At 41.5% G+C, this 22,965-nt stretch overlaps 1 protein-coding gene across 6 annotated transcripts in view; it reads right to left on the reverse strand.

The window, feature by feature from the left end:
• Positions 1 to 22,965, reverse strand: part of HIPK1 (homeodomain interacting protein kinase 1) — a 40,426-nt gene that overhangs the window by 4,052 nt on the left and 13,409 nt on the right. For 3 of the 6 annotated variants that reach the window (XM_081195756.1, XM_081195754.1, XM_081195757.1), the window contains exons 4-14: positions 21,975 to 22,094; positions 20,891 to 20,977; positions 20,295 to 20,479; positions 19,493 to 19,655; positions 18,693 to 18,915; positions 17,296 to 17,417; positions 9,960 to 10,094; positions 3,889 to 4,031; positions 2,447 to 2,629; positions 1,804 to 2,019; positions 568 to 800 (exon numbers count right to left, since the gene is read on the reverse strand). In XM_081195756.1, coding sequence (XP_081051882.1) covers positions 568 to 800; positions 1,804 to 2,019; positions 2,447 to 2,629; positions 3,889 to 4,031; positions 9,960 to 10,094; positions 17,296 to 17,417; positions 18,693 to 18,915; positions 19,493 to 19,655; positions 20,295 to 20,479; positions 20,891 to 20,977; positions 21,975 to 22,094 — 1,810 coding nt within the window. The remainder of the gene's footprint in view (positions 1 to 567; positions 801 to 1,803; positions 2,020 to 2,446; positions 2,630 to 3,888; positions 4,032 to 9,959; positions 10,095 to 17,295; positions 17,418 to 18,692; positions 18,916 to 19,492; positions 19,656 to 20,294; positions 20,480 to 20,890; positions 20,978 to 21,974; positions 22,095 to 22,965) is intronic. The other 3 variants (XM_081195755.1, XM_081195759.1, XM_081195758.1) reach the window with 3 other exon arrangements.

Here is a 22,965-nt window from a genome sequence, read left to right on the forward strand (position 1 = left end):
AAGTTCAGGATAATCTTACTATTTTGAGTATTTAAAGGCCAGTTCTCTGGGCAAATGCCCATCCAAATAAGAAACCTATGTTTAAATTGCTCAACATAGCAAGTCCTCCACTCATCAAGAGCAACCATACATCTATAATGAACACATGGCTGGATAACTGTTTTAACTGTTTTTATGTTTCATATATATTATTACATTGTATATCACTTTGGGAAGCCTCGTGCAAAGTGACACAAATACATTTAAGATAAATAAAGAGGTAACTTAGTGAATGTCGCCAGTAGTAGAAATACTCTTATATTGGAGGGAAGAGTTGTACTGTATAGATCTTTGCCCCTCTCTAGTAACAACTTTATTGTATTTTAAATATATACAAATGGTCACAAAAGATAAATACATACAACAGAGTGCTGTCTGTGTTGTTGAGATAGATAGATAGATAGATATAGATAGATAGATAGATAGATAGATAGATAGATAGATAGATAGATAGATAGATAAAACAAACAGACTAAAATGAAAATGAGCTCCATGATGGAAGACAGTTTTGCTGGCAACCATTCTTACCTGAGGCCTGGGTGGCTACGATACAGTCACTGAGCTGTGTTTTGAGAGGCACAATAATGGTGCGGGAGTTGGAGCTTTCAGCTGCCCCTCGGCTTGGCTCTAGAGTTCCCCCGGAGCTCCTGAGCGTGGAAAGCGCATTTGATGCATAGGGGCTATTCAGCGAGGAGTCTGAATCAGGGGAGTCGTTAACGGTAACGTAGCTGATGACATTGGATCTCTGCTTCATGCCCAAGCTAAGAGAAAAACATTCAACTGCTTTATTACAACATTTCACCAAATGTATATTCAGGACATTCAGACACACAAAGGAGCCAAATAAAGGGGTATAATACTACTTGCTGCAAGCTTCACAATTCTAAGAATTGCATTAGGTATTACATTCGTACCCCATCTTTTCTCCCCAGAGCAAACATGAGGACTACACCATTTCATTCTCAAAACTGCCCTATTAGGCTAGGCTGAGTGGGTGCAGCAGGCCCAAAGTGAGCTTCAGGGTGAAGTAGGAATTGAAATCTAGGTGTTTCAGTCCAAGTCCATCATCCTATTCACTGCATCACTCTGACTCAACACATTTTCTAAAGCACGGCCCCCCAACCACCCCTTAGCATTCAAGTCAGGGGAGACAAACCCAGCAAATATTATGTCTAAATTGGTTCATACAACTGAAACTTCAAGCAACATTTCTCCAAGTCCATGCAGATGCACTGCTCCTTTTTCTCTCCCACCCCTTCTCAGCTTTATATTTAATTCTGTGCCTCCCTCAATTTTCTTTAGCTTTTACCCTTTATAAAGACAAAGAAATTTAAGGTTTGAAGGCAAAAGTTCACATTCCTCTAAGCACAGTTTCTGATATCCCCTCGAGTGTGCCAGCTCAAATAACAGTGGAATTAGTATTTTATTACACTATCTTTTATGTTCACTTACTGTTTAGTTGACTCATACAGAACAAACCTATGCGGCATAATCCACAACTTCCTTGCATGCCTAAAAATGGTTGTGTATTGGTCCCTAGCCACCAGATCTAGAATACTGTCCAGAACATCTGACTAGAGCTATAAAAGCAGTGTCCAGTTATCCACCATGTCCCAAGAAATATGAACAATCCAATGGCTATCCCCCAACACTTAAAAACGAACCTGCTCAAAAATTCTTGAGTGGTATTCCTGACTTATCTTTTGAATTCCCTAAAGGACTGCATTAGCAATGGTCCCTTAGGAAGGAGCTAAAAACCTCTACCTTGCAGGCTTGTATTTGTTGTCCTCCTCTTCATCAGTGTCACTGCGGATGGTGATTACGCTGACTGGGGGGCTGGGAGTGTCTGGAATGACTATGGGCTGGTGCTGCTCCTGCCCTGGAAGGAAAGCATTGGAGGAGGAAGATGTGGCACGCAGTGGGCTGCTCCCAATTAGAGAGTAGACTTGAGATGGAATTGCCTCTAGTGTAGATGCAGGCCTACGGAAAAATACAATGATGGTTATCATAAGCAAATCCATTGGTGGGCAATATTGACACTCCCTTGTTAGAAAGGGATTTGTACTAGCTTGACTAGTGAAGCTTAAAGGACAATGTACAAATCAGTACAAAATAACATCAATTAGAAGTCACAGGAGGCCCATATCAGTGAATGTCCCAAACACCGCTTGAGATCTTTCATACTCCACGTTTAGATGGCTTATATTAACTATTTCTAAACTACAGAAACATCTGTAGGTGCCAATACAAGACAGTTCTCAGAACAGGACTGCCAAAGTAAGATTTAACCCAGTTTTAACTTTACTGCTATTAGGCAACTCACAGAGTTTAAATAATATGGGCCTGTTTGAAAAGTGCTTCCTCTCTATTTTGTTCAAGAACCATCACAGTGGGAAGAAGTCCTTACTTTGTGGCACTATGAGATGGCTGTTTGTTCTTCTTTGCTGGCACGACATTATTTTGCTGCTGCCTCACAACATGAGCCACTCCAACATTCAAAGGCTGGGTTGTAGCCAGAGTCACATGGTTGGTCAGCAAAGATGGCTGCTGCATGATTGTGCTGTATTGATTTCCATGTGAATGGGCGTTTCTAAAGGCAAAAGGAAAGAATGCAGAAATGCCCATCTTAGGTACCGTAGAAAAGACACCAACTCATTGAGTAGCTTTCCCCATCCTTGTGCCCTCCTCCAGATAATGGTGGACTACCCCAGCCAGCCTGGCCAAGTTAGAGGTCACCAGAAGGTAGGGGAGACTGCCTTAGAATGCATGATCTGATGTTTGTCCTTGGTTTGCCAATCTATCTAAACAGACAAGCACCACAAGCTTCCCAAGAGGGGGGGGGGGGAGAATTATATCCTTAATCCTAGTAGATCATCAATAAAGTACAGGACCATTTTCCCAAAAGCCACAAAAGAAAACAACGCAGACAGGTCTTGCATAGCTTTCAAAACATACCAAACTCAGGAGAAGGGAGTTCCATTGTCTCACTGCCAATTCTACATGCACTCATTATAAAAGTAAAGGTAAAGTGGACCCCTGACCATTAGGTCCAGTCGTGACCGACTCTGGGGTTGTGGCACTCATCTTGCTTTATTGGCCGAGGGAGCCAGCGTACAGCTTCCGGGTAATGTGGCCAGCATGACTAAGCCACTTCTGGCGAACCAGAGCAGCGCACCGAAACGCCGTTTACCTTCCCGCCGGAGCGGTACCTATTTATCTACTTGCACTTTGAGGTGCTTTCGAAATGCTAGGTTGATCAGAAGGCAGAGGTCAATACAATGCTATTAAACAAGTGATATAAGCATGGATGGGGAACCTATAGGCCCTTCTGATGCTATGGACTACAACTCCCATCAGCCCCAGCCAGCATGTCAGAGATGATGCACGCCTAAGAAAATCTGGAGGACCCTGGTTCCACACCCATTATATAGAAAATGAGATGAAGTTTCACTGCTTATTTTACATCTCAAAATGGTGCAAGAGTTCAATCATTCATTTTGGAGCCTCATTCCCTGAGGCTCGGGAAACTCTGCTGAATGGAGCGGGCTGCGGAGGCAAATCCTTAAATACTGGGTGGAAGCAACATCCAGACGTGGAGCTCCCACTTGCGGCATTTGCCTCCACCCAATTTTCAGGGATTCCTCCCCTTCTCACGGCACTACTGTTCACCCCAGAGACTGGGGAGGAAGGGAGGGAGGGAGGGAGGGAGGGAGGGAGGGAGGGAGGGAGGGAGGAGGTCCAGTCCATGGGAAACCAATTCTTTTAGGTCCAACAATCTACCAGCATCTCCTTGTGTTTCAAGCCTCAAAACATGTAATGTGGAAAGATTACGTCTACTTTTCTGCTCACCTCCAGTCGGCCAACTGCTGGTTGCTTCCAATTGTCTCTGGAATCACAGCTGTAGGCTGAACAGAATTGTGCAGTGCAACCCCTGGAAGTTGTTGCCAGGTAGAAGGCAACAAGATCTGCTGGGTGCCTCCAGGCCAAGCCTGCTGCAAGACAGCAAACAGAAAAACAAAAGGTTTACTAAGATTAACGTTTTAAAGACTGGGGAAGAAAAATCAATTTGTTCAAAGTAAAAGAAGTAGACTGTTAACTTGCAGAGATAACGGCATGTGACTGCATTTCTACAAATAATTTTACAAAAGGAAGTGAACAAGATATTCAGGGATAAAACACCCCTGTCACTCTTGTTACGTTTACATCACAGAGGCCACCTGCCACTGAGTTTGATGTTCATATTGTACTGCAGAAAATGTATCAGAATGCATCTAAGACTCGGTATTCGGGGGGGGGGGGTATTTCCAAATTATTGGGGTGGGTGAGCCTTGGGGACTTCAGGACATGGGTGTGTGGGGAGAGGGAGGATGAGTTTTTAGTATTATTTTCTTCCAATGCCAGTGGTTGGTTATCACATGGGAAGGAAGTAAATGTTCACAAAAGTATTTTCAGCCTGAAATCTGCCTTTTTGGAGTTACCTGAATACCTACGCTGCTCACCAATTAACTTAGTATACAAACTCATAGATGCTTGCACAGTGCAGCAAGTTTGTTGCACACAATCCATGCAAGGATCTCTGCATCCACACTTGGAGAACAGATGTTGGTACAGGGCAGGAGGGAAGTACAGCAGGATTGGCTGAGTCCAAATGGTTGGGGAACAACTTCTTTGATGATCACACATTATAGAAATAAAAAAGTTGTGGGTATTCCAAAAGGTAAAGTGAACAAGAATTGAGAGTTTCCTTGCCTGCGTATGAAACTTTGGGCAAATACCCTAAAGAAATTGATAACTTGCTATTACAGTGGCTTTAGGCACATCAACTGCACATATGATCCAGCTATTAGAATTGCAAGAGAATACAATTATTTGGCTCTCAGGGGTTTTTAAGTATCTTCAGCATATATTTTATAAAAAGAATGGCTATAGATTACAAATGAAATTTAACTTCTTACAACTATTTCTCAGTTACCAGGGTCTACACATTTTAGACAGGCTTTAGAGGCATACTTTGTTTCTAGTAGACTCTGGACTCAGCTGCATTGGCAAGGAAAAAGCGCTTTATATAAGTTGTTTATGCATTCTAACACTACAACACCAGATGGTGCTGTGGAGTTCCATTTTTGCCAACCCAATTTCTCCTAAAGTTTGCAACGCATTGAACTGAAGCGCTTCTTTGATGTGTCTAGTGTTAGGATTCTTGCTCCGTGTTTGCAGTCATGAGATTGTTTTCTATCACATGACTGTGTATGTTTTCATTCCACAATGTGGGAAGTGACGGAGACAGGATGTTTTGATGTTACTGTGTTCTGTGAAGTGGGACATTTGTCCTTTGTCTCTTTCTCTTTGCTGTCTGATGAGAAAGAGAAAGGAGCCATTGAGTCAGAATGCTCCGAGTGTATTATATGTAAATAAAGTAGATTAGCCAAAATGCTGAGCCATTGAGTCTGTTAAGCGAAATGCGAAAACTCTGCAGGATCGCTAAGCGTACTAATGCCTTTTGGTATCGGTCACTGTGATCTTCAGGCTGGAGAAAACTTTTGAAGCTCCCGAATGACTGACCAGATGCCCTACTTTTGAAAATTTTGGGGGTCGTCCCTAATAGGCAAAGGATTTTAGGTATGCTAAAAAAAAAAAGACCAGGGCTGAGCGATATCTGGTTTTCACCATTGTGGTATATCAGCAGCTAATCATCATGATATTCCAATATATCACAATGTTGGAAATTGGAGATCAGGCATAGGGATGAGGGTAGGAGCAGTCACAGAGATTGGGCGGGTGGGGTGCTTGCAGGTCAGGTATGGGCATGAGGGAAGGAGCAGCTGCAGGGATGGGATGGGTGTGGTGAGGAGAAGAGGAAGCAGAGTCACCTCCACTGCATGTAGTTTGAGTGGGAGAGGACTGGGGGGTGCTTCAAGCTGCTGTCAGGGGGCAGCCAATGAACATGAATATACACTGTGGCTGCTGCAGCTTTCCTGCTAAGTAAAGCTGCTCTACCTCAGTGACGGGGGAAGGTAGTGCCACGGTGGCTTGAAATGAGGACAGTCAGCTGCCCTGTTTTCCCTCGGCATGAGGCGCAGGTGCCAGGTGCAGGGGGGCTAGGTGCTCCAGGGCCCCCTGCACATCCCTCATGAAGTGGCCAGGAACCCACAATTTTCTGCACCAGGTTTGCACACGCCATGCGGGGAGCAGGGGAGAGGGAACCCGCTGGGCACAGGCCAGCATGAGAATACTGCCTCAGCAGCAACACTGCTTTGACTCTCCTTTCCACCTCCAGGGTCAGACCTGACCCAGGACCGGTGCTGTGGCTGGACGCAAGGGAGCTAGCGGCTGCCACACACAAAGCCCTTAACACGGTGGTGTCCAAACTTTTTTTCAAAGAGGGCCTGATTTGATGAAGTGAAGGGCAGTGAGGGCCGACCAAAGGGCCAAACGAAGTTGTTGGACCTTTTTTTAGGATTGAAATTGTGAATTTTTAAAGGATTTTATCCCAAAGCTGTTGAACTTTTTTTTAGGGTTGTAGTTGAGTTTTTTTAGGGTTGACTCAAACGTTGAGATGCCTTTCGGAGTGAGGAGCCAGGCTCCAATGAGGAGGTTGAGCCCCATCTCAAAATTGAACCCAATTTTGCATACACCACAGGCATGCTGACATCAAATGCACTCAATCATGCGATGTTGGTGTTGCCTTGAAATCGGCTGCCCTGCTCTCCCTTGTGCAAGGAGTGATATATTGCTGCATATTGCTAGGTCAAAATTGTTATCACAGTGTGATTTCAAAACTGATTTTGGCCAACATATTGAAAAATCACACAGCCCTAAAACAGACCATAACATTTGTGATGTTACCATGAAAAAAGGGACACAAAATTAGTTGAGGGGGGAGGCAAGGGAGGGGTCCCTGGACCCCATGGGTGCGTTCCGTGGACCCCTAATTGGGAACCACTGGGATCCAGCCTCTGTGGCTCCACTACAGCACTTTCTGCTCTGCAGACCAAGCAAGCGGGGTGGCTCGTCTGGTGGGACACAGAAGCAGCACTAGCCTCCTGGCAGTGGAGTTGCTGGGATGGAAAAGGTAGGGATTGTGTGGATGCACCAGTAGGAAGGAAGGATTGGCTCTGTAAGCAAGTCCACACAACCCCAACCTTGCAGTCGCCTTTTCCTTCCTGGTAGATGGCACCAGCTCCATGGCTGAGAGGCTATTGCTGTATCTCTGCCCTACTGAGCGAGCAACTCTAGAGAGCAAGAGATTCTGTTTTGTGCCCACTGCTAAATGACGGTTTACAAGGGAAAGGTGTGGACAGAGTGTATGCTTCTAACAATTCCTCCCCCTCCAAACGATGACACAAAGGCTGCATCCTGGTGCAAGGCATAGCCTGCTGAGATTTTCTTAACTTAAAAAACAGATTAGTGTTTTATAGAAGGTAGTTGTTTTATTGATAATTTGTTAATTATTTTTTATAATTTATGTTACATTTGTGATGTTCTACTATGTTATTTATTGTATGAAAGCCACTTTGCAACTCATGTGAGTGAAAAGCAGCACAAAAATACAAAAAAAAGTGAAATCTCTACTGACAGCTTCTTTAAAACCTACTCCTATGGTAGACTTCCCCTGCTCATCACAATTAAATGTGTAGTGATCAGTTATAAGCTTGCAGCACTTTCCATATTTAAATTCAAACCCATCCAATAACAGTGGTTTCCCTACACAGAAAGTCTTCTTAAGATACAAGTTCTGCAGTATATATATATATAGAGAGAGAGTGAGTTCCACACATATGGTCAAACTGTGAAACCATGCACACATGCCATTTTAAGTTGACATATTTCTGCAATTAACAGATCCACATTACTGGTTCCAAAAAGAAGCCTTCAAGCAGAGAACTGCTAACCCCTCTGCCAATACAAGCGGAATAATAAAAAAAAGAGAGAATTATGTTAAAAGTCACACCATGCCTCTTTCCAAAAGCCAACACCTGCACAAGACAAAGCAGAGAGTTTAATACAGTGCGAGATCTAATGTCCCACCAGGAGGCAGAAATCGGGCCTTCCAAGCGACGAACTGCTTGACAGAGGAGGGACAAAAATATGCAAAGCTTAGCAAATGGCTAATGCAAACTTAGATGAAGCGGCAAAAGGGAGAAGTGTTGAAAGCACTAAAGGTGAGCACTTCAGGCAAAAGGCTATTAGAAGCCAAAATTCAGAGAGAAAAGCAGGATCCAAGTAGGCAGGTGGATTTAGTTGGGAGGTGGGGGGTGTAAATTCAGTCATTGCACCACACAAGTACGGAAATTAGTATGGGGTGCAAAATTCAACATTCCAAGGATGTAAGTTTTTGTCTGTGTTTTTAAAGCTAGTTTTTAGACCTTAAGTCTGCAAAGAGGTTTGAAAGAACACAGGCAGTGCCTGGTGAAATCAAAGAAAGAAGGGGGGGGGCAATCGCAAAAGGATTTTCAAGTTGTCAGTGCCTTGCAGAGCTCTTCTCCCCTTCCCATGAGCCAAAAGAGGATTGAATATATATACAAAGTGCTTAATTTGAATGATTTATACAGATCTTATACAGCTTTCCTTGTCAATGAATTTTGATTAAGAGTATATACAGTCGAGTATATACAACGCTGGATTAAGTATTCTACAATGTCCAAAGAGGAATGTACCAGATTACTGGATGAGAAACTCAAGTCTTTTACAGCAGCTAGTCACAGAACATTTAGGTTCTGCATAGGCATCCATGTTTCCACAATTGAAATTCAATCTGAATTGAATGAGGGGAGGCAGACAGGAGACCTATGAAATCTTTTAAGTTGTCTTTTCAGCACATGCAATTATATAACCTTTAAGATCCCATCCTGTCTGCCTTCTTACACTTGCTATGGTGTAAACAGCAATGCCAAAAGAAGCAGTTCCTCATCTGGTGAGACTTTGGTTCTGACCAGAGCCAACAATGCTCCAGAATGTATCTATTTGAAGATAAAGATGCTCATGAATTATCACTTTAAAGCCACAAAAGACAACGATGTATGTAACAAATGGAAGTGTGCTTTGCAAGACACGTGAGGACACCAGGGTTTCAAGTGCACTGCAATGTTTCCATAAACTTCACTGATCTGATTCTGGAGTTTCCAATTGACTGTTTTTTGGCACCTACAGTGTGAATTCCACTGAAGGTACCAGTCAAATTCAGAGAGAGAAAGAAAAATTTGAAAATGGACACTTCCCTTAATATCTCCAGCAAGTTTAAGAACAAACTATCCTGAGAAACAGTTTGGAAGGTAAGAGCTCACCTTTAATCTCAACCAAGAAATGCAAAAAGAACTAAAAGTATTGGTGGGAAGCAACATCTCTCTGAGGATGATGCACACTGCCAATGATTGGTCAGAGGTAATGAAAAGCCAGGGAGAATTGCAGGTCAGCATTGTTCAACAGAGGTTAAGAAATCTGTACTGTTAAAGCCGTTTATTAATAAAGTATTTGCCGATATTAGAAGTTTTCAGTGCCTGAAACATTTCTACATGCGAAGAAGCTTTAAAAAGCTTAACTTGTCAAATCCTGGCTGCCCAGATGCGTATGGCAGAGTCAACCTAAGGGCCATACCCCTTGTTTTCAATCAATAAAATGTTAAAAAAGATAGGAGAGTAAAGAAAGAAGAAATACAATTACCACTCTTCTCAGACTAGGAGAAGAGATTGATCAACACACTAGGCTAGTAAAGAACAACAGTCAATGGATCTGGATTCTTTACAGAGCAACACTAAACATCAGAGTCAGACAGTGCTTCAGCAATGTTGGGGAGGAAAAACAACGAGACATTAAGATGTAGCAAGAACACAGCCACAAGATGGCACATGCTTCCATGCCCTCTGCAAGTCTAAGTTAAAACAAAAACTCCGTTAGTGAACACAATCAAGGGAGGCAATTACCAGTACTGCAGCCGTCTGTTCTACTAGCGCTGGCCGGCCGGCTGCGCAGTTCAGAGTAAAAGGCACCGCATACTGCGGCGTGATGGTGGCTACTTGAGGATGAAGAGTTGCTACCATTAGTGGTGTACAGCTTCCCTGAAATGTAGATTAGGCAGTGAGTGAAACAAATGTACTGAGGAAACAGGCCCAGAAAGGCTTTCTCCGCAAGGAAACTAGTGGCGCTTTTGAGTGGCTTGCAGAACTCATGGGTATGCTCTGATATAAATATGCTTTTCTATCAGCTTAATTCAGTATCTCTTGCCTGAAGTGATATTAAGTGATATTAAGTACTCCTGAATTTCAGTGAACAAAAACTTTTGTGTTTACTGCACTTAAGACAGTATTAATCCTGAGGAATATCTAAACTAGTGCAGGGAAGGCTTGGAAAGACTAATAGCCTCCAAAATGTCCTATTGGACATGTAAGATTGCAAAACCAGTGTTCTGGTACTTTAAGATAAAAACAGCAATACCTGCCTGTCCATTGACTTTGTTTAAATAAATAAAAGGCAATTCAATGATCAGAATAATTTCATTAAACATCTCCACAACCAAACTGACTTAAAACTTCACTTTCTAATAGATAAGAATCATTTGTTTTGTTGCACTTACAAAGAATACCATATTGGATTTCTGTTGTGCTAGTTTGAGTAATTCCAAATGCCTTCCACAATAGATATAAAAAAGGACAAGTTATAAAGTGCATCTTTCATTTATTCATGCCTGACCTGAACATGTTTGCAATGATATCACCCAAGTCCCATGGCAAAGACCACAAAATTATATTTGCCATTTATGTAACCATTAGGCTTTCTGGATCTTCTGGTCTGAAACAAACAGGACTGTTGGTCTTACCTGAAATGTATTTTTCCTTTGAGTGATAAGGTGTTCTCTGGTGGAATATGAGTTCCCTCTAATGCTCAGAGGCAGAATTACAGCTTGTTTAAGAAGATTCTGCTCACATCCAAATAGTTTATGGCTGTCCAATCTGCTACAGCCCACACGAACCACAAAAATATAAAAACAAACAAGGAAAACATACAGGAAAAACACTGTTCAGATGGGGTCTAGATGCTTCATTTTGAAGTGCCAGAGAGCAGGTTCTCTCTCGGCAACCCACTGTTTCTTCACTACAGTGTTGTCATACGTAAAAGCACATGGTGAAAAGGAAACTACAGAGAGAAGTGCTGAATAGCAAGGCAAGGGACCCGAAGTTTGAGTCTGGAATCGATTAAGATTAAGATTAAGAGGCTGGCATCCAAAATGAATGATGTCCACTGTGGCTTCCTTCAATGGTACTCCCTTCTCTACATTGCTGGTCCACCACAGACAGAAACTTACGTCACTGAAACTGGCACCTGTCCACGCAGGAAAAAGATAGTTGTTTCCTTATATTCGTAGCCAAGAGCAATCTTCCAAGCTGGAAAGAATCACCTGCATGTGACTCTTTGGAAAACCTAGAACAAGACCGAAGTGACAGAATAAAATGGCTGGTATCAGTTGCAAATATCTGTAAGAGTGTCAGTCATCTCTGTGGATTGAACCTGGATTCAACTAAAATGTCCTTTACTACCTTCTCGCCAAAACGTTTTCGTCCCACACAGGGTTCCATGGAGAGGTTCAGATGAGAAGCTTGATCCACATTCCAATGCCGCAGCCACAAGGTGCATCTCATTACCACACCAACCACCAAAGTCCAGGACAAAAAAATGTGTAGAATCCAGAGTTGTCCGCTATAAGTACACCTTCAGCAGAGTCTTACAGAGTCACACTGGATCCTGTTGAGAATTGTCCAATAATTCTGTACAGCCACAGAGAAGCTTGAGAAAATACAGGTGCAGCACAAGCACAGTTGATGCACTGGGATCACATTCCTTCCTGAGACCAAAGTCCAATTTGTGCATGTGAGAGTCTTCAAACTGGGCATCCCACACAAACTAAAGCAATCATAGTTCCAATGGCTGGGAGCTTTAGCTGATGCATTTAAGTCTGATCCATCGTGGAAACTCATTGGCATACCAGACCAGTTCTTAGTATAGTCCTCTCTTTTTTCCAGAGTTTCGAATTTCATTTAAAGGGGAAAAGGGACAGAACTGACATATGATTGAACACATGCAAACATGAGGAGTACTGAAAATAGATTGGTTCATTCATGTTCCATAAGTTGGAAATAAAAGAGGCAATTCCAAAACATTTTATTATTTCAAGGAAAAGAAAGTTCCAGAATATACACATCATTTACTGTTTGCAGCATCTAAGCCATGGAAAATACAGTTTCCTTCCACTGGAAGAGTCAATACTTCAGAATAAAGAACCGCTTAAGATTCAAATAGAAGTTTACAAAAAATTGACAATGCATTATAGTACTTTTTCATTAACAAACACTAGTCTAATATTGGGACTAATCTTTGAAACAGTCCTTAGCCACTGTAGGGCTTGCACTTCACAATGGGTAACTTTATGACTGGCTATTCTAGCATCTCACTGGTTCTTCTTGAGATGCTCAGAACAACAGGACTTTTGAGACCAATTTGGGGCCTAGCACAAGCACCAATTCCAATCCTTCTGGGGGACAGCAGCGTATCCTTTTCAGATTTAGCAATTGATATCAAGGATGGGACACCTACGACCTCCCAGCAGCAGGTTCCCCATCCCTGGAAATAAAAATGTTTATTTTTAACTAGCATCAGCCCCTCTTTACTTCTTCAGCAATTTTCTGTGGACATTGCAGAAGTGGGGTACAGTGGTACCGTGGTTATCAAACTTAATCCATCCCAGAAGTCTGATCCAAAACCAAAGCGTTCCAAAACCAAGGCGTGCTTTTCCACAGAAAGTAATGCAACATGGATTAATCCGTTCCAGACAATTAAAAACAAAACAGCAATTTAACATGAATTTTACTATCTAATGAGACCATTGATCCATGAAATGAACACAATAGACCAGGCTGCAATCCCAGTATCAAAAACTGGCAGTGATCTGCCCATTGCCATTGGAGGGGGGAGTTTAAATGGAGGGGGAGGAAAAACACTCAAACTGGAGGGACGAGGAGTGCATGTGGGGAATGAGGTTGCTAACTGGATGCGGGGGGGGTGGAATCTTAAAAAGGAAGCCCTGTTAAACAGGTAAATCTTAAAAAGGAAGCCCTGTTAAACAGGTGAATCTTAAAAAGGAAGCCCTGTTAAACAGGTAAGTCTTAAAAAGGAAGCCCTGTTAAACAGGTGAATCTTAAAAAGGAAGCCCTGTTAAACAGGTAAATCTTAAAAAGGAAGCCCTGTTAAACAGGTAAATTAAGAAGGAAAATCTTAAAAAGGAATCCCTGTTAAACAGGTGAATTATGAAGGAAAAGCAATAAAGTGTCTTGTAAACCAATAAAGCTTTAATAGAAACATTTTTTAAAAAACAGTCGTCAAGTGTCCTTTGTTTTAATAATAATAATAATAATATTTATTTATACCCCGCCCTCCCCAGGCTCAGGGCAGCTAACACCAATAAAATCATAGTAAAAACATAATAGGGGAAAAGAGAGGGGGGGGAACCAATTTAAAATACAGGTTAAAATACAATTTAAAATGCAGCCTCATTTTAAAGATAGGTAGCCGTGTTGGTCTGCCATAGTCAAAATAAAAAAAATCCTTCCAGTAGCACTTTAAAGACCAACTAAGTTAGTTCTTGGTATGAGCTTTCGTGTGCATGCACACTTCTTCAGATACACTGAAACAGAAGTTGCCAGATCCTTCTATATAGTGAGAAGGTGGGGAGGGGTATTACTCAGAAGGGTGGTGGGAATGGGAGATTGGCAGATAGCTGAGATGAGCCTGTTGACGACTCTTAACGACTGCAATAGGTCTTACAGGAAAAGGCACCTTCTCACCCCTTGCCTTTTCCTGTAAGACCTATTGGAGTCGTTAAGACTCGTCAACAGGCTCATCTCAGCTATCTGCCAATCTCCCATTCCCACCACCCTTCTGAGTAATACCCCTCCCCACCTTCTCACTATATAGAAGGATCTGGCAACTTCTGTTTCAGTGTATCTGAAGAAGTGTGCATGCACACGAAAGCTCATACCAAGAACTAACTTAGTTGGTCTTTAAAGTGCTACTGGAAGGATTTTTTTTATCCTCATTTTAAAGTAGCTGATAAATCTTAGCCTCTAGCCTTCCTCTTCCTACTTTCTGAAGGGCAAGCGTCATCATAAGGCAAATCATGGTTACGAATACCAGTCCTAGGAGTTTTCACAACAGGTAGAGTAGCCTGCATAATGCAAAGAAACAGCCTAGGAGAAGCAGCACATTGTTTGCTTTAATCTTTGGCCATCTGAAAGTAAATGGATCTATTCTCTTCCTCGCTTACAACACAGTTTTGCTGAGATAAACAGTGCAGTTTACAACAAAGATGGCAACTCTTTCATATCCATTGTCCATGTTGCTCTTCCTTTCATAATATTCACAGTATCTGCCCGTGAAGTGTTGGGGGCATGCACAGAAGCTGCCCAGGATTCAAGTTCCTCCATTTTGACAGCAATGCCAGTTCAGTTTTTTACTTTCAGTAAGACCAATGAAAGGCACTGTTGGCTTACTGAGCTGTTTCCTGCTCTCATAGCTTTGGTTCATCTGATTGAAGACATTTACCGGTAATATGGTGTGATCCTTTGGGACTGTGGCATCAGCAATTTCTTCAACAAGTCTGTGCTCTTGTCTGGACCTGTGCATGTGAAGGCAGACTCCCTTCGAGCAAAGTCAGACAAATCCACCAGAATAATTACGGCAACAGGTACCTTCTCCTCATACCATTGTGATTATTACTTATATATTACTGAAGCCTTTTCCATTTGCCTTCTCTCTCAGGTGAAGCTGAGGTGACGAGAAGAAATGCAAGCCGGTTTATCCATAGGCTTGTTAAGATCCAGAGGTGTCATAGGTTTTCAGAGAAGAGGCAGGAATGGTGCCTATTAGAAGGAACTTCCTCAACCTCTGGTCCTTCACTCCAGTCATCAATGTCTGAAAACTCCTCTTCAAACACAGCATCCTCAATCTTCCAACTGCCTATAGGCAGAAAAGCTCTTACACTTCTTGTGTGCCTTTCCCTTGGGCCACTTGAATCCCATAGCTCAGCTGGTACAACAGCCGGAACTGCTGGAGCCAGAAGTGATACTGGAACAATAACTGGCTGAGGAGCTTGAGCAGACACTGCCAGGAGTGTGAGGCAATGACTGCAGGTTGTTGCTAAGCACCCAACAGCTCTTTAGCAAAGTCACCGAACAAGGCTCCTTTAATCTGGAGCAGCATTTGAGGAGTCAACTGAAGCTGCACCCAAGTAAGATTTACTGAAAGTGCTAGGCAAAGCCTGGAAGAGAGCTAAATTACAGGGCAAACTTGGATTAGAGGTCATGATAATGTTACAGAGAGCAGCTGTGAACAGGAGCCTTATGAGGCACAGAAATGGCCTGAGAGAGAAAAGGAGCAAAAAAAACCCCCAAAATCCTCTTCAAAAGGTGCCACAAGTCGTGACTGGGTCAACATTACTTCCAGCCCCTCAGAAAGGGCCTCCTTATCTCCACTGACCTGAAGCAAGCTGTAGGAAAAATATCCAAACTCCCTCCAGCCTGCCTTTTTACTCCAAGCAGATCAGACTTCCTTAGACCTAATGGAGTTGGATTAATCTCAGCAGAGATTATCCCACAGTGCCATTGGATTCTGTTCCACAATGTGCCTTCAGCCACCTCCAAATCAGCAGAGCTATGATTTGTTAAAGCATGCTGGAACTTAAAAAGGAAACTGTCACCGCAAGAGGCTGGAAGAATATGATGCTTTCAGCTGCCCTAAAGACTTTGGCTTTAGATTTATGTAGGTTTTTGTCACTGCTCTCCCCCCCCCCCCCGCCCCGCCCAAATGTGGCTGAAGTTTTCCTCAACTGCTGCAGCACACTGACTCAGAGCGAATGGGGATCATCTCCAGTGGGGGTGGGAAACAGGCTAAGCTTCTTTGCCTTATGGCCAATAGCTTTGCCAAACGGCTACTTTAAAATGGTGCACTGCTTTGGCACTGGCTGGAGCTCTGGGGAGAGGCAACAATGGCAAGGCACCAGTATAAGAACCCAACAGCCACTAAAATGCTGAGAGAAAAAACTGGTCTGTTTAACTCCCAAGGGCCTGAAGTGGTAAGGAAATGGCCACTAAGGAGGAAAAAAATGAAAGGGAGTCAAGTGACAAGGTGAAAAAATCAAATGTAGAAGTGATTGAAACAGTCATGGAAAGATGCAGGAAGGGGACTGCCAACCAGACCACACAGAAAAAGTCCCCTCCCCATAAAAAAACCCCAAAGCGAAGTTTCTTATTTGATATCAAACTCACAAGAACTTCCTTTCCCCTTTCACTGAAGATGTGCCAATTTAGTTTTAGAATTCTTTTGTTAAAGCGTGGGGGTAGTGGGTTCTGCAAAAATAACCACAAGCTGAATGGAAATCGCTTCCAAAACACAAGCCTGAGCAAATCTGAATAGCCGAGTGTGAACCCCAACTGCCTCAGAGTGAAGGCAGGAGAAAGCCGCGTAAGGTGAGTGGATGTGTGCAAAATCCTTTGAATAAGCTGCGATTCTGCCTTTGAAGGCTAGAGGGAGCTTTCGCCCCACCTGAGAACATGTTCACTCAAAGAAAAAAAATCGGCATTAGTTTTTAGCAAAATACAAGTATTCCTGGAAGCAGATATCACTTTGGTTTTTCTAGTAGGATATAAAATGGGATTAGAGTACCAAAATAATATATACTGAAATCTAATTATTTCATATCATCTAAGCTTTTACGAATACATCACAACAAAATGAAACAATGCAGTTGTAACAAGTATTCTTGCTATGAATGGGGGCAGGGGAGAAAGAGTGAGGAAAAGGGAAGAGGAATCGACTTGGGACTCAACGTAGCCATATGAAATCTTGCACTTGCACTTCATTTATAGCTAAGGATTTAAAAACCACTCTGCATTCAGATAGTATGTGAGTGGTGTAGAAAAACAGAGTATCCATAATAGAACAGTATTATAAAAACTGAGAAGAATTTAAAACAACTTTATTTTAGCTAAATAGGTTAGCCCATTTATTAGGGCCAAACCTTTAATGTAGATAGATGATTAGATTAAAAAACAGACTAATTTCCATGCTTTCTTGTCTTGTCTTTGGTATTGGAAGGCAGGACTCTGCTACCCAACTTTGAGTAATTTCTGGTTCCCAACTTTAATCTAGAACAAACCAGTAATTGTATTCGGGGTAATTTACTGACATTTTAAGGGCTCTCCTTACGTTTACCTGTGTGAGAACTCCGGACTGGATCTGTAATGGCTGAGCTGCTGGTGCCTGTGGCACAATTGGAACAGTGTTGTCCATCCTAACAGGGAAGCCAGAATGCTTTGTGGTTGCCTGAAGACCAGCTGTAGGAAATAACGAAAAGAGAACAGTTAATCTACTGCTTTTAATTATCTGAACACTTTTCAGAGCCCACTTACCAGCAAACGAAACAAAGACAAAGCAAATAATTACTGACACCGAGAAATGCCTAAGTCTATCTACACACTTGGTGCAGCAGACCAGCTGTACAGTCTAAGCAGTATTTTTCTGGAATACCACCTATTCAAAAACACCTTCCTTTGTGGTGGTGGATTGCCACAAACCCATTTAGTGATTTTGCTCTTAACATTCAGGTCACAATGGCATTTGGATATTGGGATGCCAGCTGTTGACTGAGAGGCATCTGTATTGTTAAAATAAAGTTTTCCCAGCTCCATGAGAAGCTTCATCCCAGGCTGCAGCTACTGCAATCTGGAAACTGGTCATCTACTGCTTGGCTACTGGCAATATCTTTGTATTTTCCAACTTTTCTGAAAGTGTTTTTTTAGAGGCCAATATGGAGTAATGCTCAAATAAGATATAAGTGTATCTATAGATAATGAAGCTACAGCTCTCTTTGGGATGTACAATGTGGCAATGCATTTTGAAATAGATTTCAAAACATGGGGAATCGACAACAAAGCACCATTGCTCTACAAAATAGAACTGTAATTCCATACATACTACTGATGAAGCCAACTTGGGCAAGAGGTTGGTTCTATCAGCAGGCTACTGCAGTTGAGCTCACTCAATACCTTGTCTGCTATATAAAGGTCTGTAATGGAGACTCATGTGCCTACTTCAGTAAAAGTAGCTGTACATCCACAAGCACCCTGTGCAATACTCATGAAGGAAACCGGGGACCACCCTGCCCACGACTTCTGTGAAAAGGGGCACAATATCTGCACCCTCCCTGGACTTGCTCAGTAAGAAATGTGTGATATAAATTGAATACATAATAATCCCCCAAATCCAACTCTATATGAAACAATAAATCAAAGTTTGTCTGCAGCAACCCTCAAATCATCTTGGATTACTTCACTTAGCCTAGAATAAGCGTAAGCGAATCCATTGCTCAGCTGCACATTGTATCCTATTTTACTTATTTCAAAACTTTCGATTTTCAGAATTTGTATACTGAGCACCATGCTAGAGTTTTACTTTTAACTCTTAAAACATGAAAAGTGTCAAATTATACTTTAGCGGCATATATGTAATATATGTGCACCTTAGCTGTTAGCTTTAAAACTGCTATATATTATTTTTGTAAATCGTATGGAAAGACGCCAACATGCACACACACACGCACACACACTTACTTTGAAAAGCAGGAGGACACACAATGAAAGTTTGCTGAAATGGATCCGTCTGGGTGCAGATCTGAGTGGTTCCAGGCTGTAAGGAAACACTCTGCTGTGCCACACCAGTAACTGGTGCTGCAGAAGATGGGTAGAGAGCCGACTGATAATTCAGCAGTGAAACATCTGAATTTGCCAGAGACAGAGTAGCAGCAGCTGTAGAATTTGAAGCCAACACACTAGCCTGGAAAACAGGAACATACATCATTAGAACCAAAACATGTCTTTTGCTCAAGCATTTGAAAATCAACCACAAAAACCAATACAAAAGAAATGCTTCAGGCTTCCCGCTCACTTTAACCCAACTTTCTGTCTTGTTGACATATTTTACAGACCAGCTGGTGAGCAGTATAATACTAAACAGCTAGTTAGCTACAATGGGAAAGGGTGAGGGATGAAGGCAGGTCACAGGAGAGCTGCTCTTGAGAGGTCCAAGGCCATGGTGAGCTTTAAAGGTCAATGCCTGGAATTGGGTATGGAACTCATAAGGCAGCCACTGCATAGCGGTAGCTGCCGATTACATATAGCATTGATTTCAGATTAAATTCATGATTAATAATCTAGAATAACAACATCTAGATTAAGGTGAATCACTCCAGGAAATGACGGAAGCCGTTTTTATTGGTTTTCATTCCTCAAAACAATAACAACAACAACATTAATAATAATAATATTAATAATAATATTAATAATAATATTAATAATAATAATAATATTAATAATAATAATATTAATAATAATAATAATAAACAACTAATTACCTGATGGTGCACAGTATTGAGCGGGTTGTTGAAACTCATGGTGAGGTTTGTGCTTGTGTTCGGTGCAACATGTGTTGTGAATGGGCTTTTTATCTGATTAACTGTGTCATACATATTAACTCTTCGCTTGCATATCTCCATGTTCTGAAAGCAGGATTTCACACTAAAAGGAAATGAGATGTCAAAGAGATTTGTGTGGCTGTGAAACTGTAGTTAATTACCAAGCATGTAAGGCTACGTGTGCTATGCTTCTGCACCTTATTTTAACATGCATCAATATAACCATGAGTGCCATCCTTTCTCCATCAAAATCCCGCAGTTCAAACAGTAATGATCAGGGATTAGGAACCCGTGTTTATCCAGATGTTGCTGGACTCCAACTCCCATCAACCCCATCCAGCATGGCAAATGGTCAGGGATAATCAGGAGTTGTAGTGCAACAACTTCTAGAAGGCCAGATGCTCCCGATCCTAACAGTATACTTTTGGAGTGGCTGCCAAGCACCCACTTTATATCTGGGATATAAAGATTCTGACTGTGAGAAATCAAAGGTGTTGGTGGAATAAGTAGCTGCAACAACTTTTTTTTTAAGTAACTCCATTGAGGTAATAAATACACTTTGGGAATTCCTTTGATTAAATCAAGTTTGCTCTAATTTGAATTTATTTTGTGTTAAAGTGAACTTCTAGAAGGATTTCATATGCTTTCTTTTTTACTTGTCTCAACCTTGAGGGAGGGACAGGCTACAAGGGTGAATGAATAAATGAACGAACATTGTTTCAAACATCTGTCAGAAACTTACTGGTTGCTATGTGGGAAATCCAGTAGATGGTTCATTGTCACAAACTGATGGTTCAAAGTCTTCAGCGGAGTAATTCTCTTATCTGCATCAATTGTCAACATTTTCTTTAACAAATCAATGTACTCCCTTCGATCCGCCTTCTCTGCCAACATGTCTGTTCCCTCTAAATCTGTAGACATATTTACCTTGTAGGAGAAAAAAATTGGAACTTGATGTCTGTTGCATAAACCATTGATTTTATAGCAGGGAAATTACTAGATACACAATATACATTTATTCTAGGCTCTAGGAATCTCATTCCTCCCTCTTCTGGTTTCTCTAATATATGGGTGTTGGGGAGGGGAATCACACTGTTATATTACTTAAAAGAGCATGTTGAATAGAAGTGAAAATGAAATCTTACTCATGTTTACTCAGAAATAAGACCCAGTGAGTTCACTGGGGCTTACTCCCAAGAAGAGGGCACAGAATTGCAAACTTAATTCCTGAGGAAGGGAATATAATTGATTCCTATGTAGAGCAAGTGTAAAATACTACTGCTCTGGGTAATTATGCTTGTAGTATAAAAGGCATCATTATTTTTCTCAGCAGCTCACCTGCGCCATGTCATCCAAACAGTTGAAAATGTACTTCCGAGCTTCCTTTGATTTTATTCCCGTCTCTAATTCATGTTCCTCTGGAGTCTATCAAATAAAATACATGTTACAAGCAACTCTAACAGGGTTTTAGAGTTCAGTGCAATAAAAGCAAAGCTAGGTCAATAAGCAATCAGCCATTGACAAATGGAATGCCCTATGAAGCAGAAATGATAGGCCATCATAACCTTGCTACCTAAGCTTGTGAAAAATGACACTGTGCCAAATTAATGTTCTCATCTATATTCTCAAGGACAAATACAAGCCAACCTGAGCAAAGTATCAGATATTTTACAAGGCAGCCATAATGTGAGGCTTCAGATGTTTCTAAACAGTAGTTCAAACACTGAAAGGTGAATTTAAATCACTGGATGGCTTTACAGCAAGGGAATTGCAAAAGTGATTTTCTGACAGTATATCTTTTAGCAAAAAGAGGGTTTGTCACTGAAAAAATTTCTGAGAACTAATGTTAATGGCCTTAAATTTTCTAATAAGATGTTATTTTGCTGGTGACAAAGAGAACCTTCTGTGCGTGAATCTTTGTAACTCTCTAAAAGTGCTCTCCTTTCCTAAAACATTCAGCTGAACAAGTTAGTTGTTTTAAATTGTTTTTGACATTGTTTTGAAAGCTGTAACCCACCATGGGACCTTATGGCAAAGGGCAGACATTAATTAAATAAATACTTAAAAAATGAATGCAATTAAAATGTAATTAATACTTAAAAAATGAATGTAATTAAAATCAAGAATATATATTTTTTTAAGTCCAGCCAAATGGAAAAGACTCGCTCCTGCATACAAATTAGTCACACCAATAGGTAGCTCTCATTTTTCACTGGATGTGCCCAGAGAAGAAATACATGTGCTCTGTAGTTAAGTCTCACTGAATTTAATGGGGCTTCCTTGTAGGTAAATGGGGTTAGGTCTCCAACCAAAGTTATCTTAACCTAGTGGTGAACATGCAATAACTAAAGGTTTTTCCTCTACACAAGCTGCAAATACTGCTCTTAGACAATAAATTGAATGTCTGAAAAAAAATAAAAACCTTTAGTCTCCACAATGGGTATCCCAAGTTTGGATCTCTGTTAAAAAACCTGCTTGTTTTCGTTCCTGCACTCAGTAAGTACTCAGCTGGAAGTCCTTGCGTTTGTGAAATGTAACGAATCTGCAATGGGAAAAAGAAGTAATCTATGATAAAGGCAGAATGCTGTGTAAATACTTAAATGCATTTCCTTCCAGAGGAAGGAAAACATACAGTGGGATCTTTTCTTTTTTTTAAACTGCCTCAGTCAATATTCACTTAACAGATTACCATGCTGAAGCAAATACATTTCTTTGCAAACCTTAGTTGTTTAATATATTTTACTGCATTATGCAGTTCCAACCATATCTTGCATCAGATTCCCACTTTCTTGCTAGGCTTGAACTGATTTCTAGCCTGGACCTAGGAAACAATCATTTCCAGTGGATTCCAGTGTGGTGTCAATGAACTCTGATGGCTCCAGAACATCTTGTGCAAGCATCTCAGAGCCGGCACATTGAGAAGGCCTTGCCCCACAAACAAGGCACAGAGCTTAAATGCTCTCAATGTGCTTGGTAACCTGAGCAGATCTGGTGCTCCACCTTGCCTCCATTTAATTTGTGCAATTTTAAGCAGCTGCATATGATTAAAATCAATTGTACTGTATGTCCAAACTAGGGGTCATGGGTTGTTTCACTCCCAGCAAACCACGACCAAGGTTTGTTCATTGAAGACACAATTCAAATGTAACACTAAAGTATAAAATGTGATTTGTTTGTCCTGAAGAGAAGAATACAGCCCAGACCAATGGATTCATGGTAAACCACGAACAATTGTGTAATTGGAAATGGCAGTGAAAAATGTGTGTGCCTTGATCAGAAGGAACCACATGACCCCCATCTACCCACCCAAATGAACATTCAAAAGAGCTGAGGGAACAAAGTGCTCATTGAGCTGGTCCCACCAAGATGGCTAGGCCCAGGTATCTTGAACTGCAACTGTCTAAAAGTATGTC

This window comes from Podarcis bocagei (genome assembly GCF_964188305.1).
Source record: "Podarcis bocagei genome assembly, chromosome: 5".
Lineage (NCBI taxonomy): Eukaryota > Metazoa > Chordata > Lepidosauria > Squamata > Lacertidae > Podarcis > Podarcis bocagei.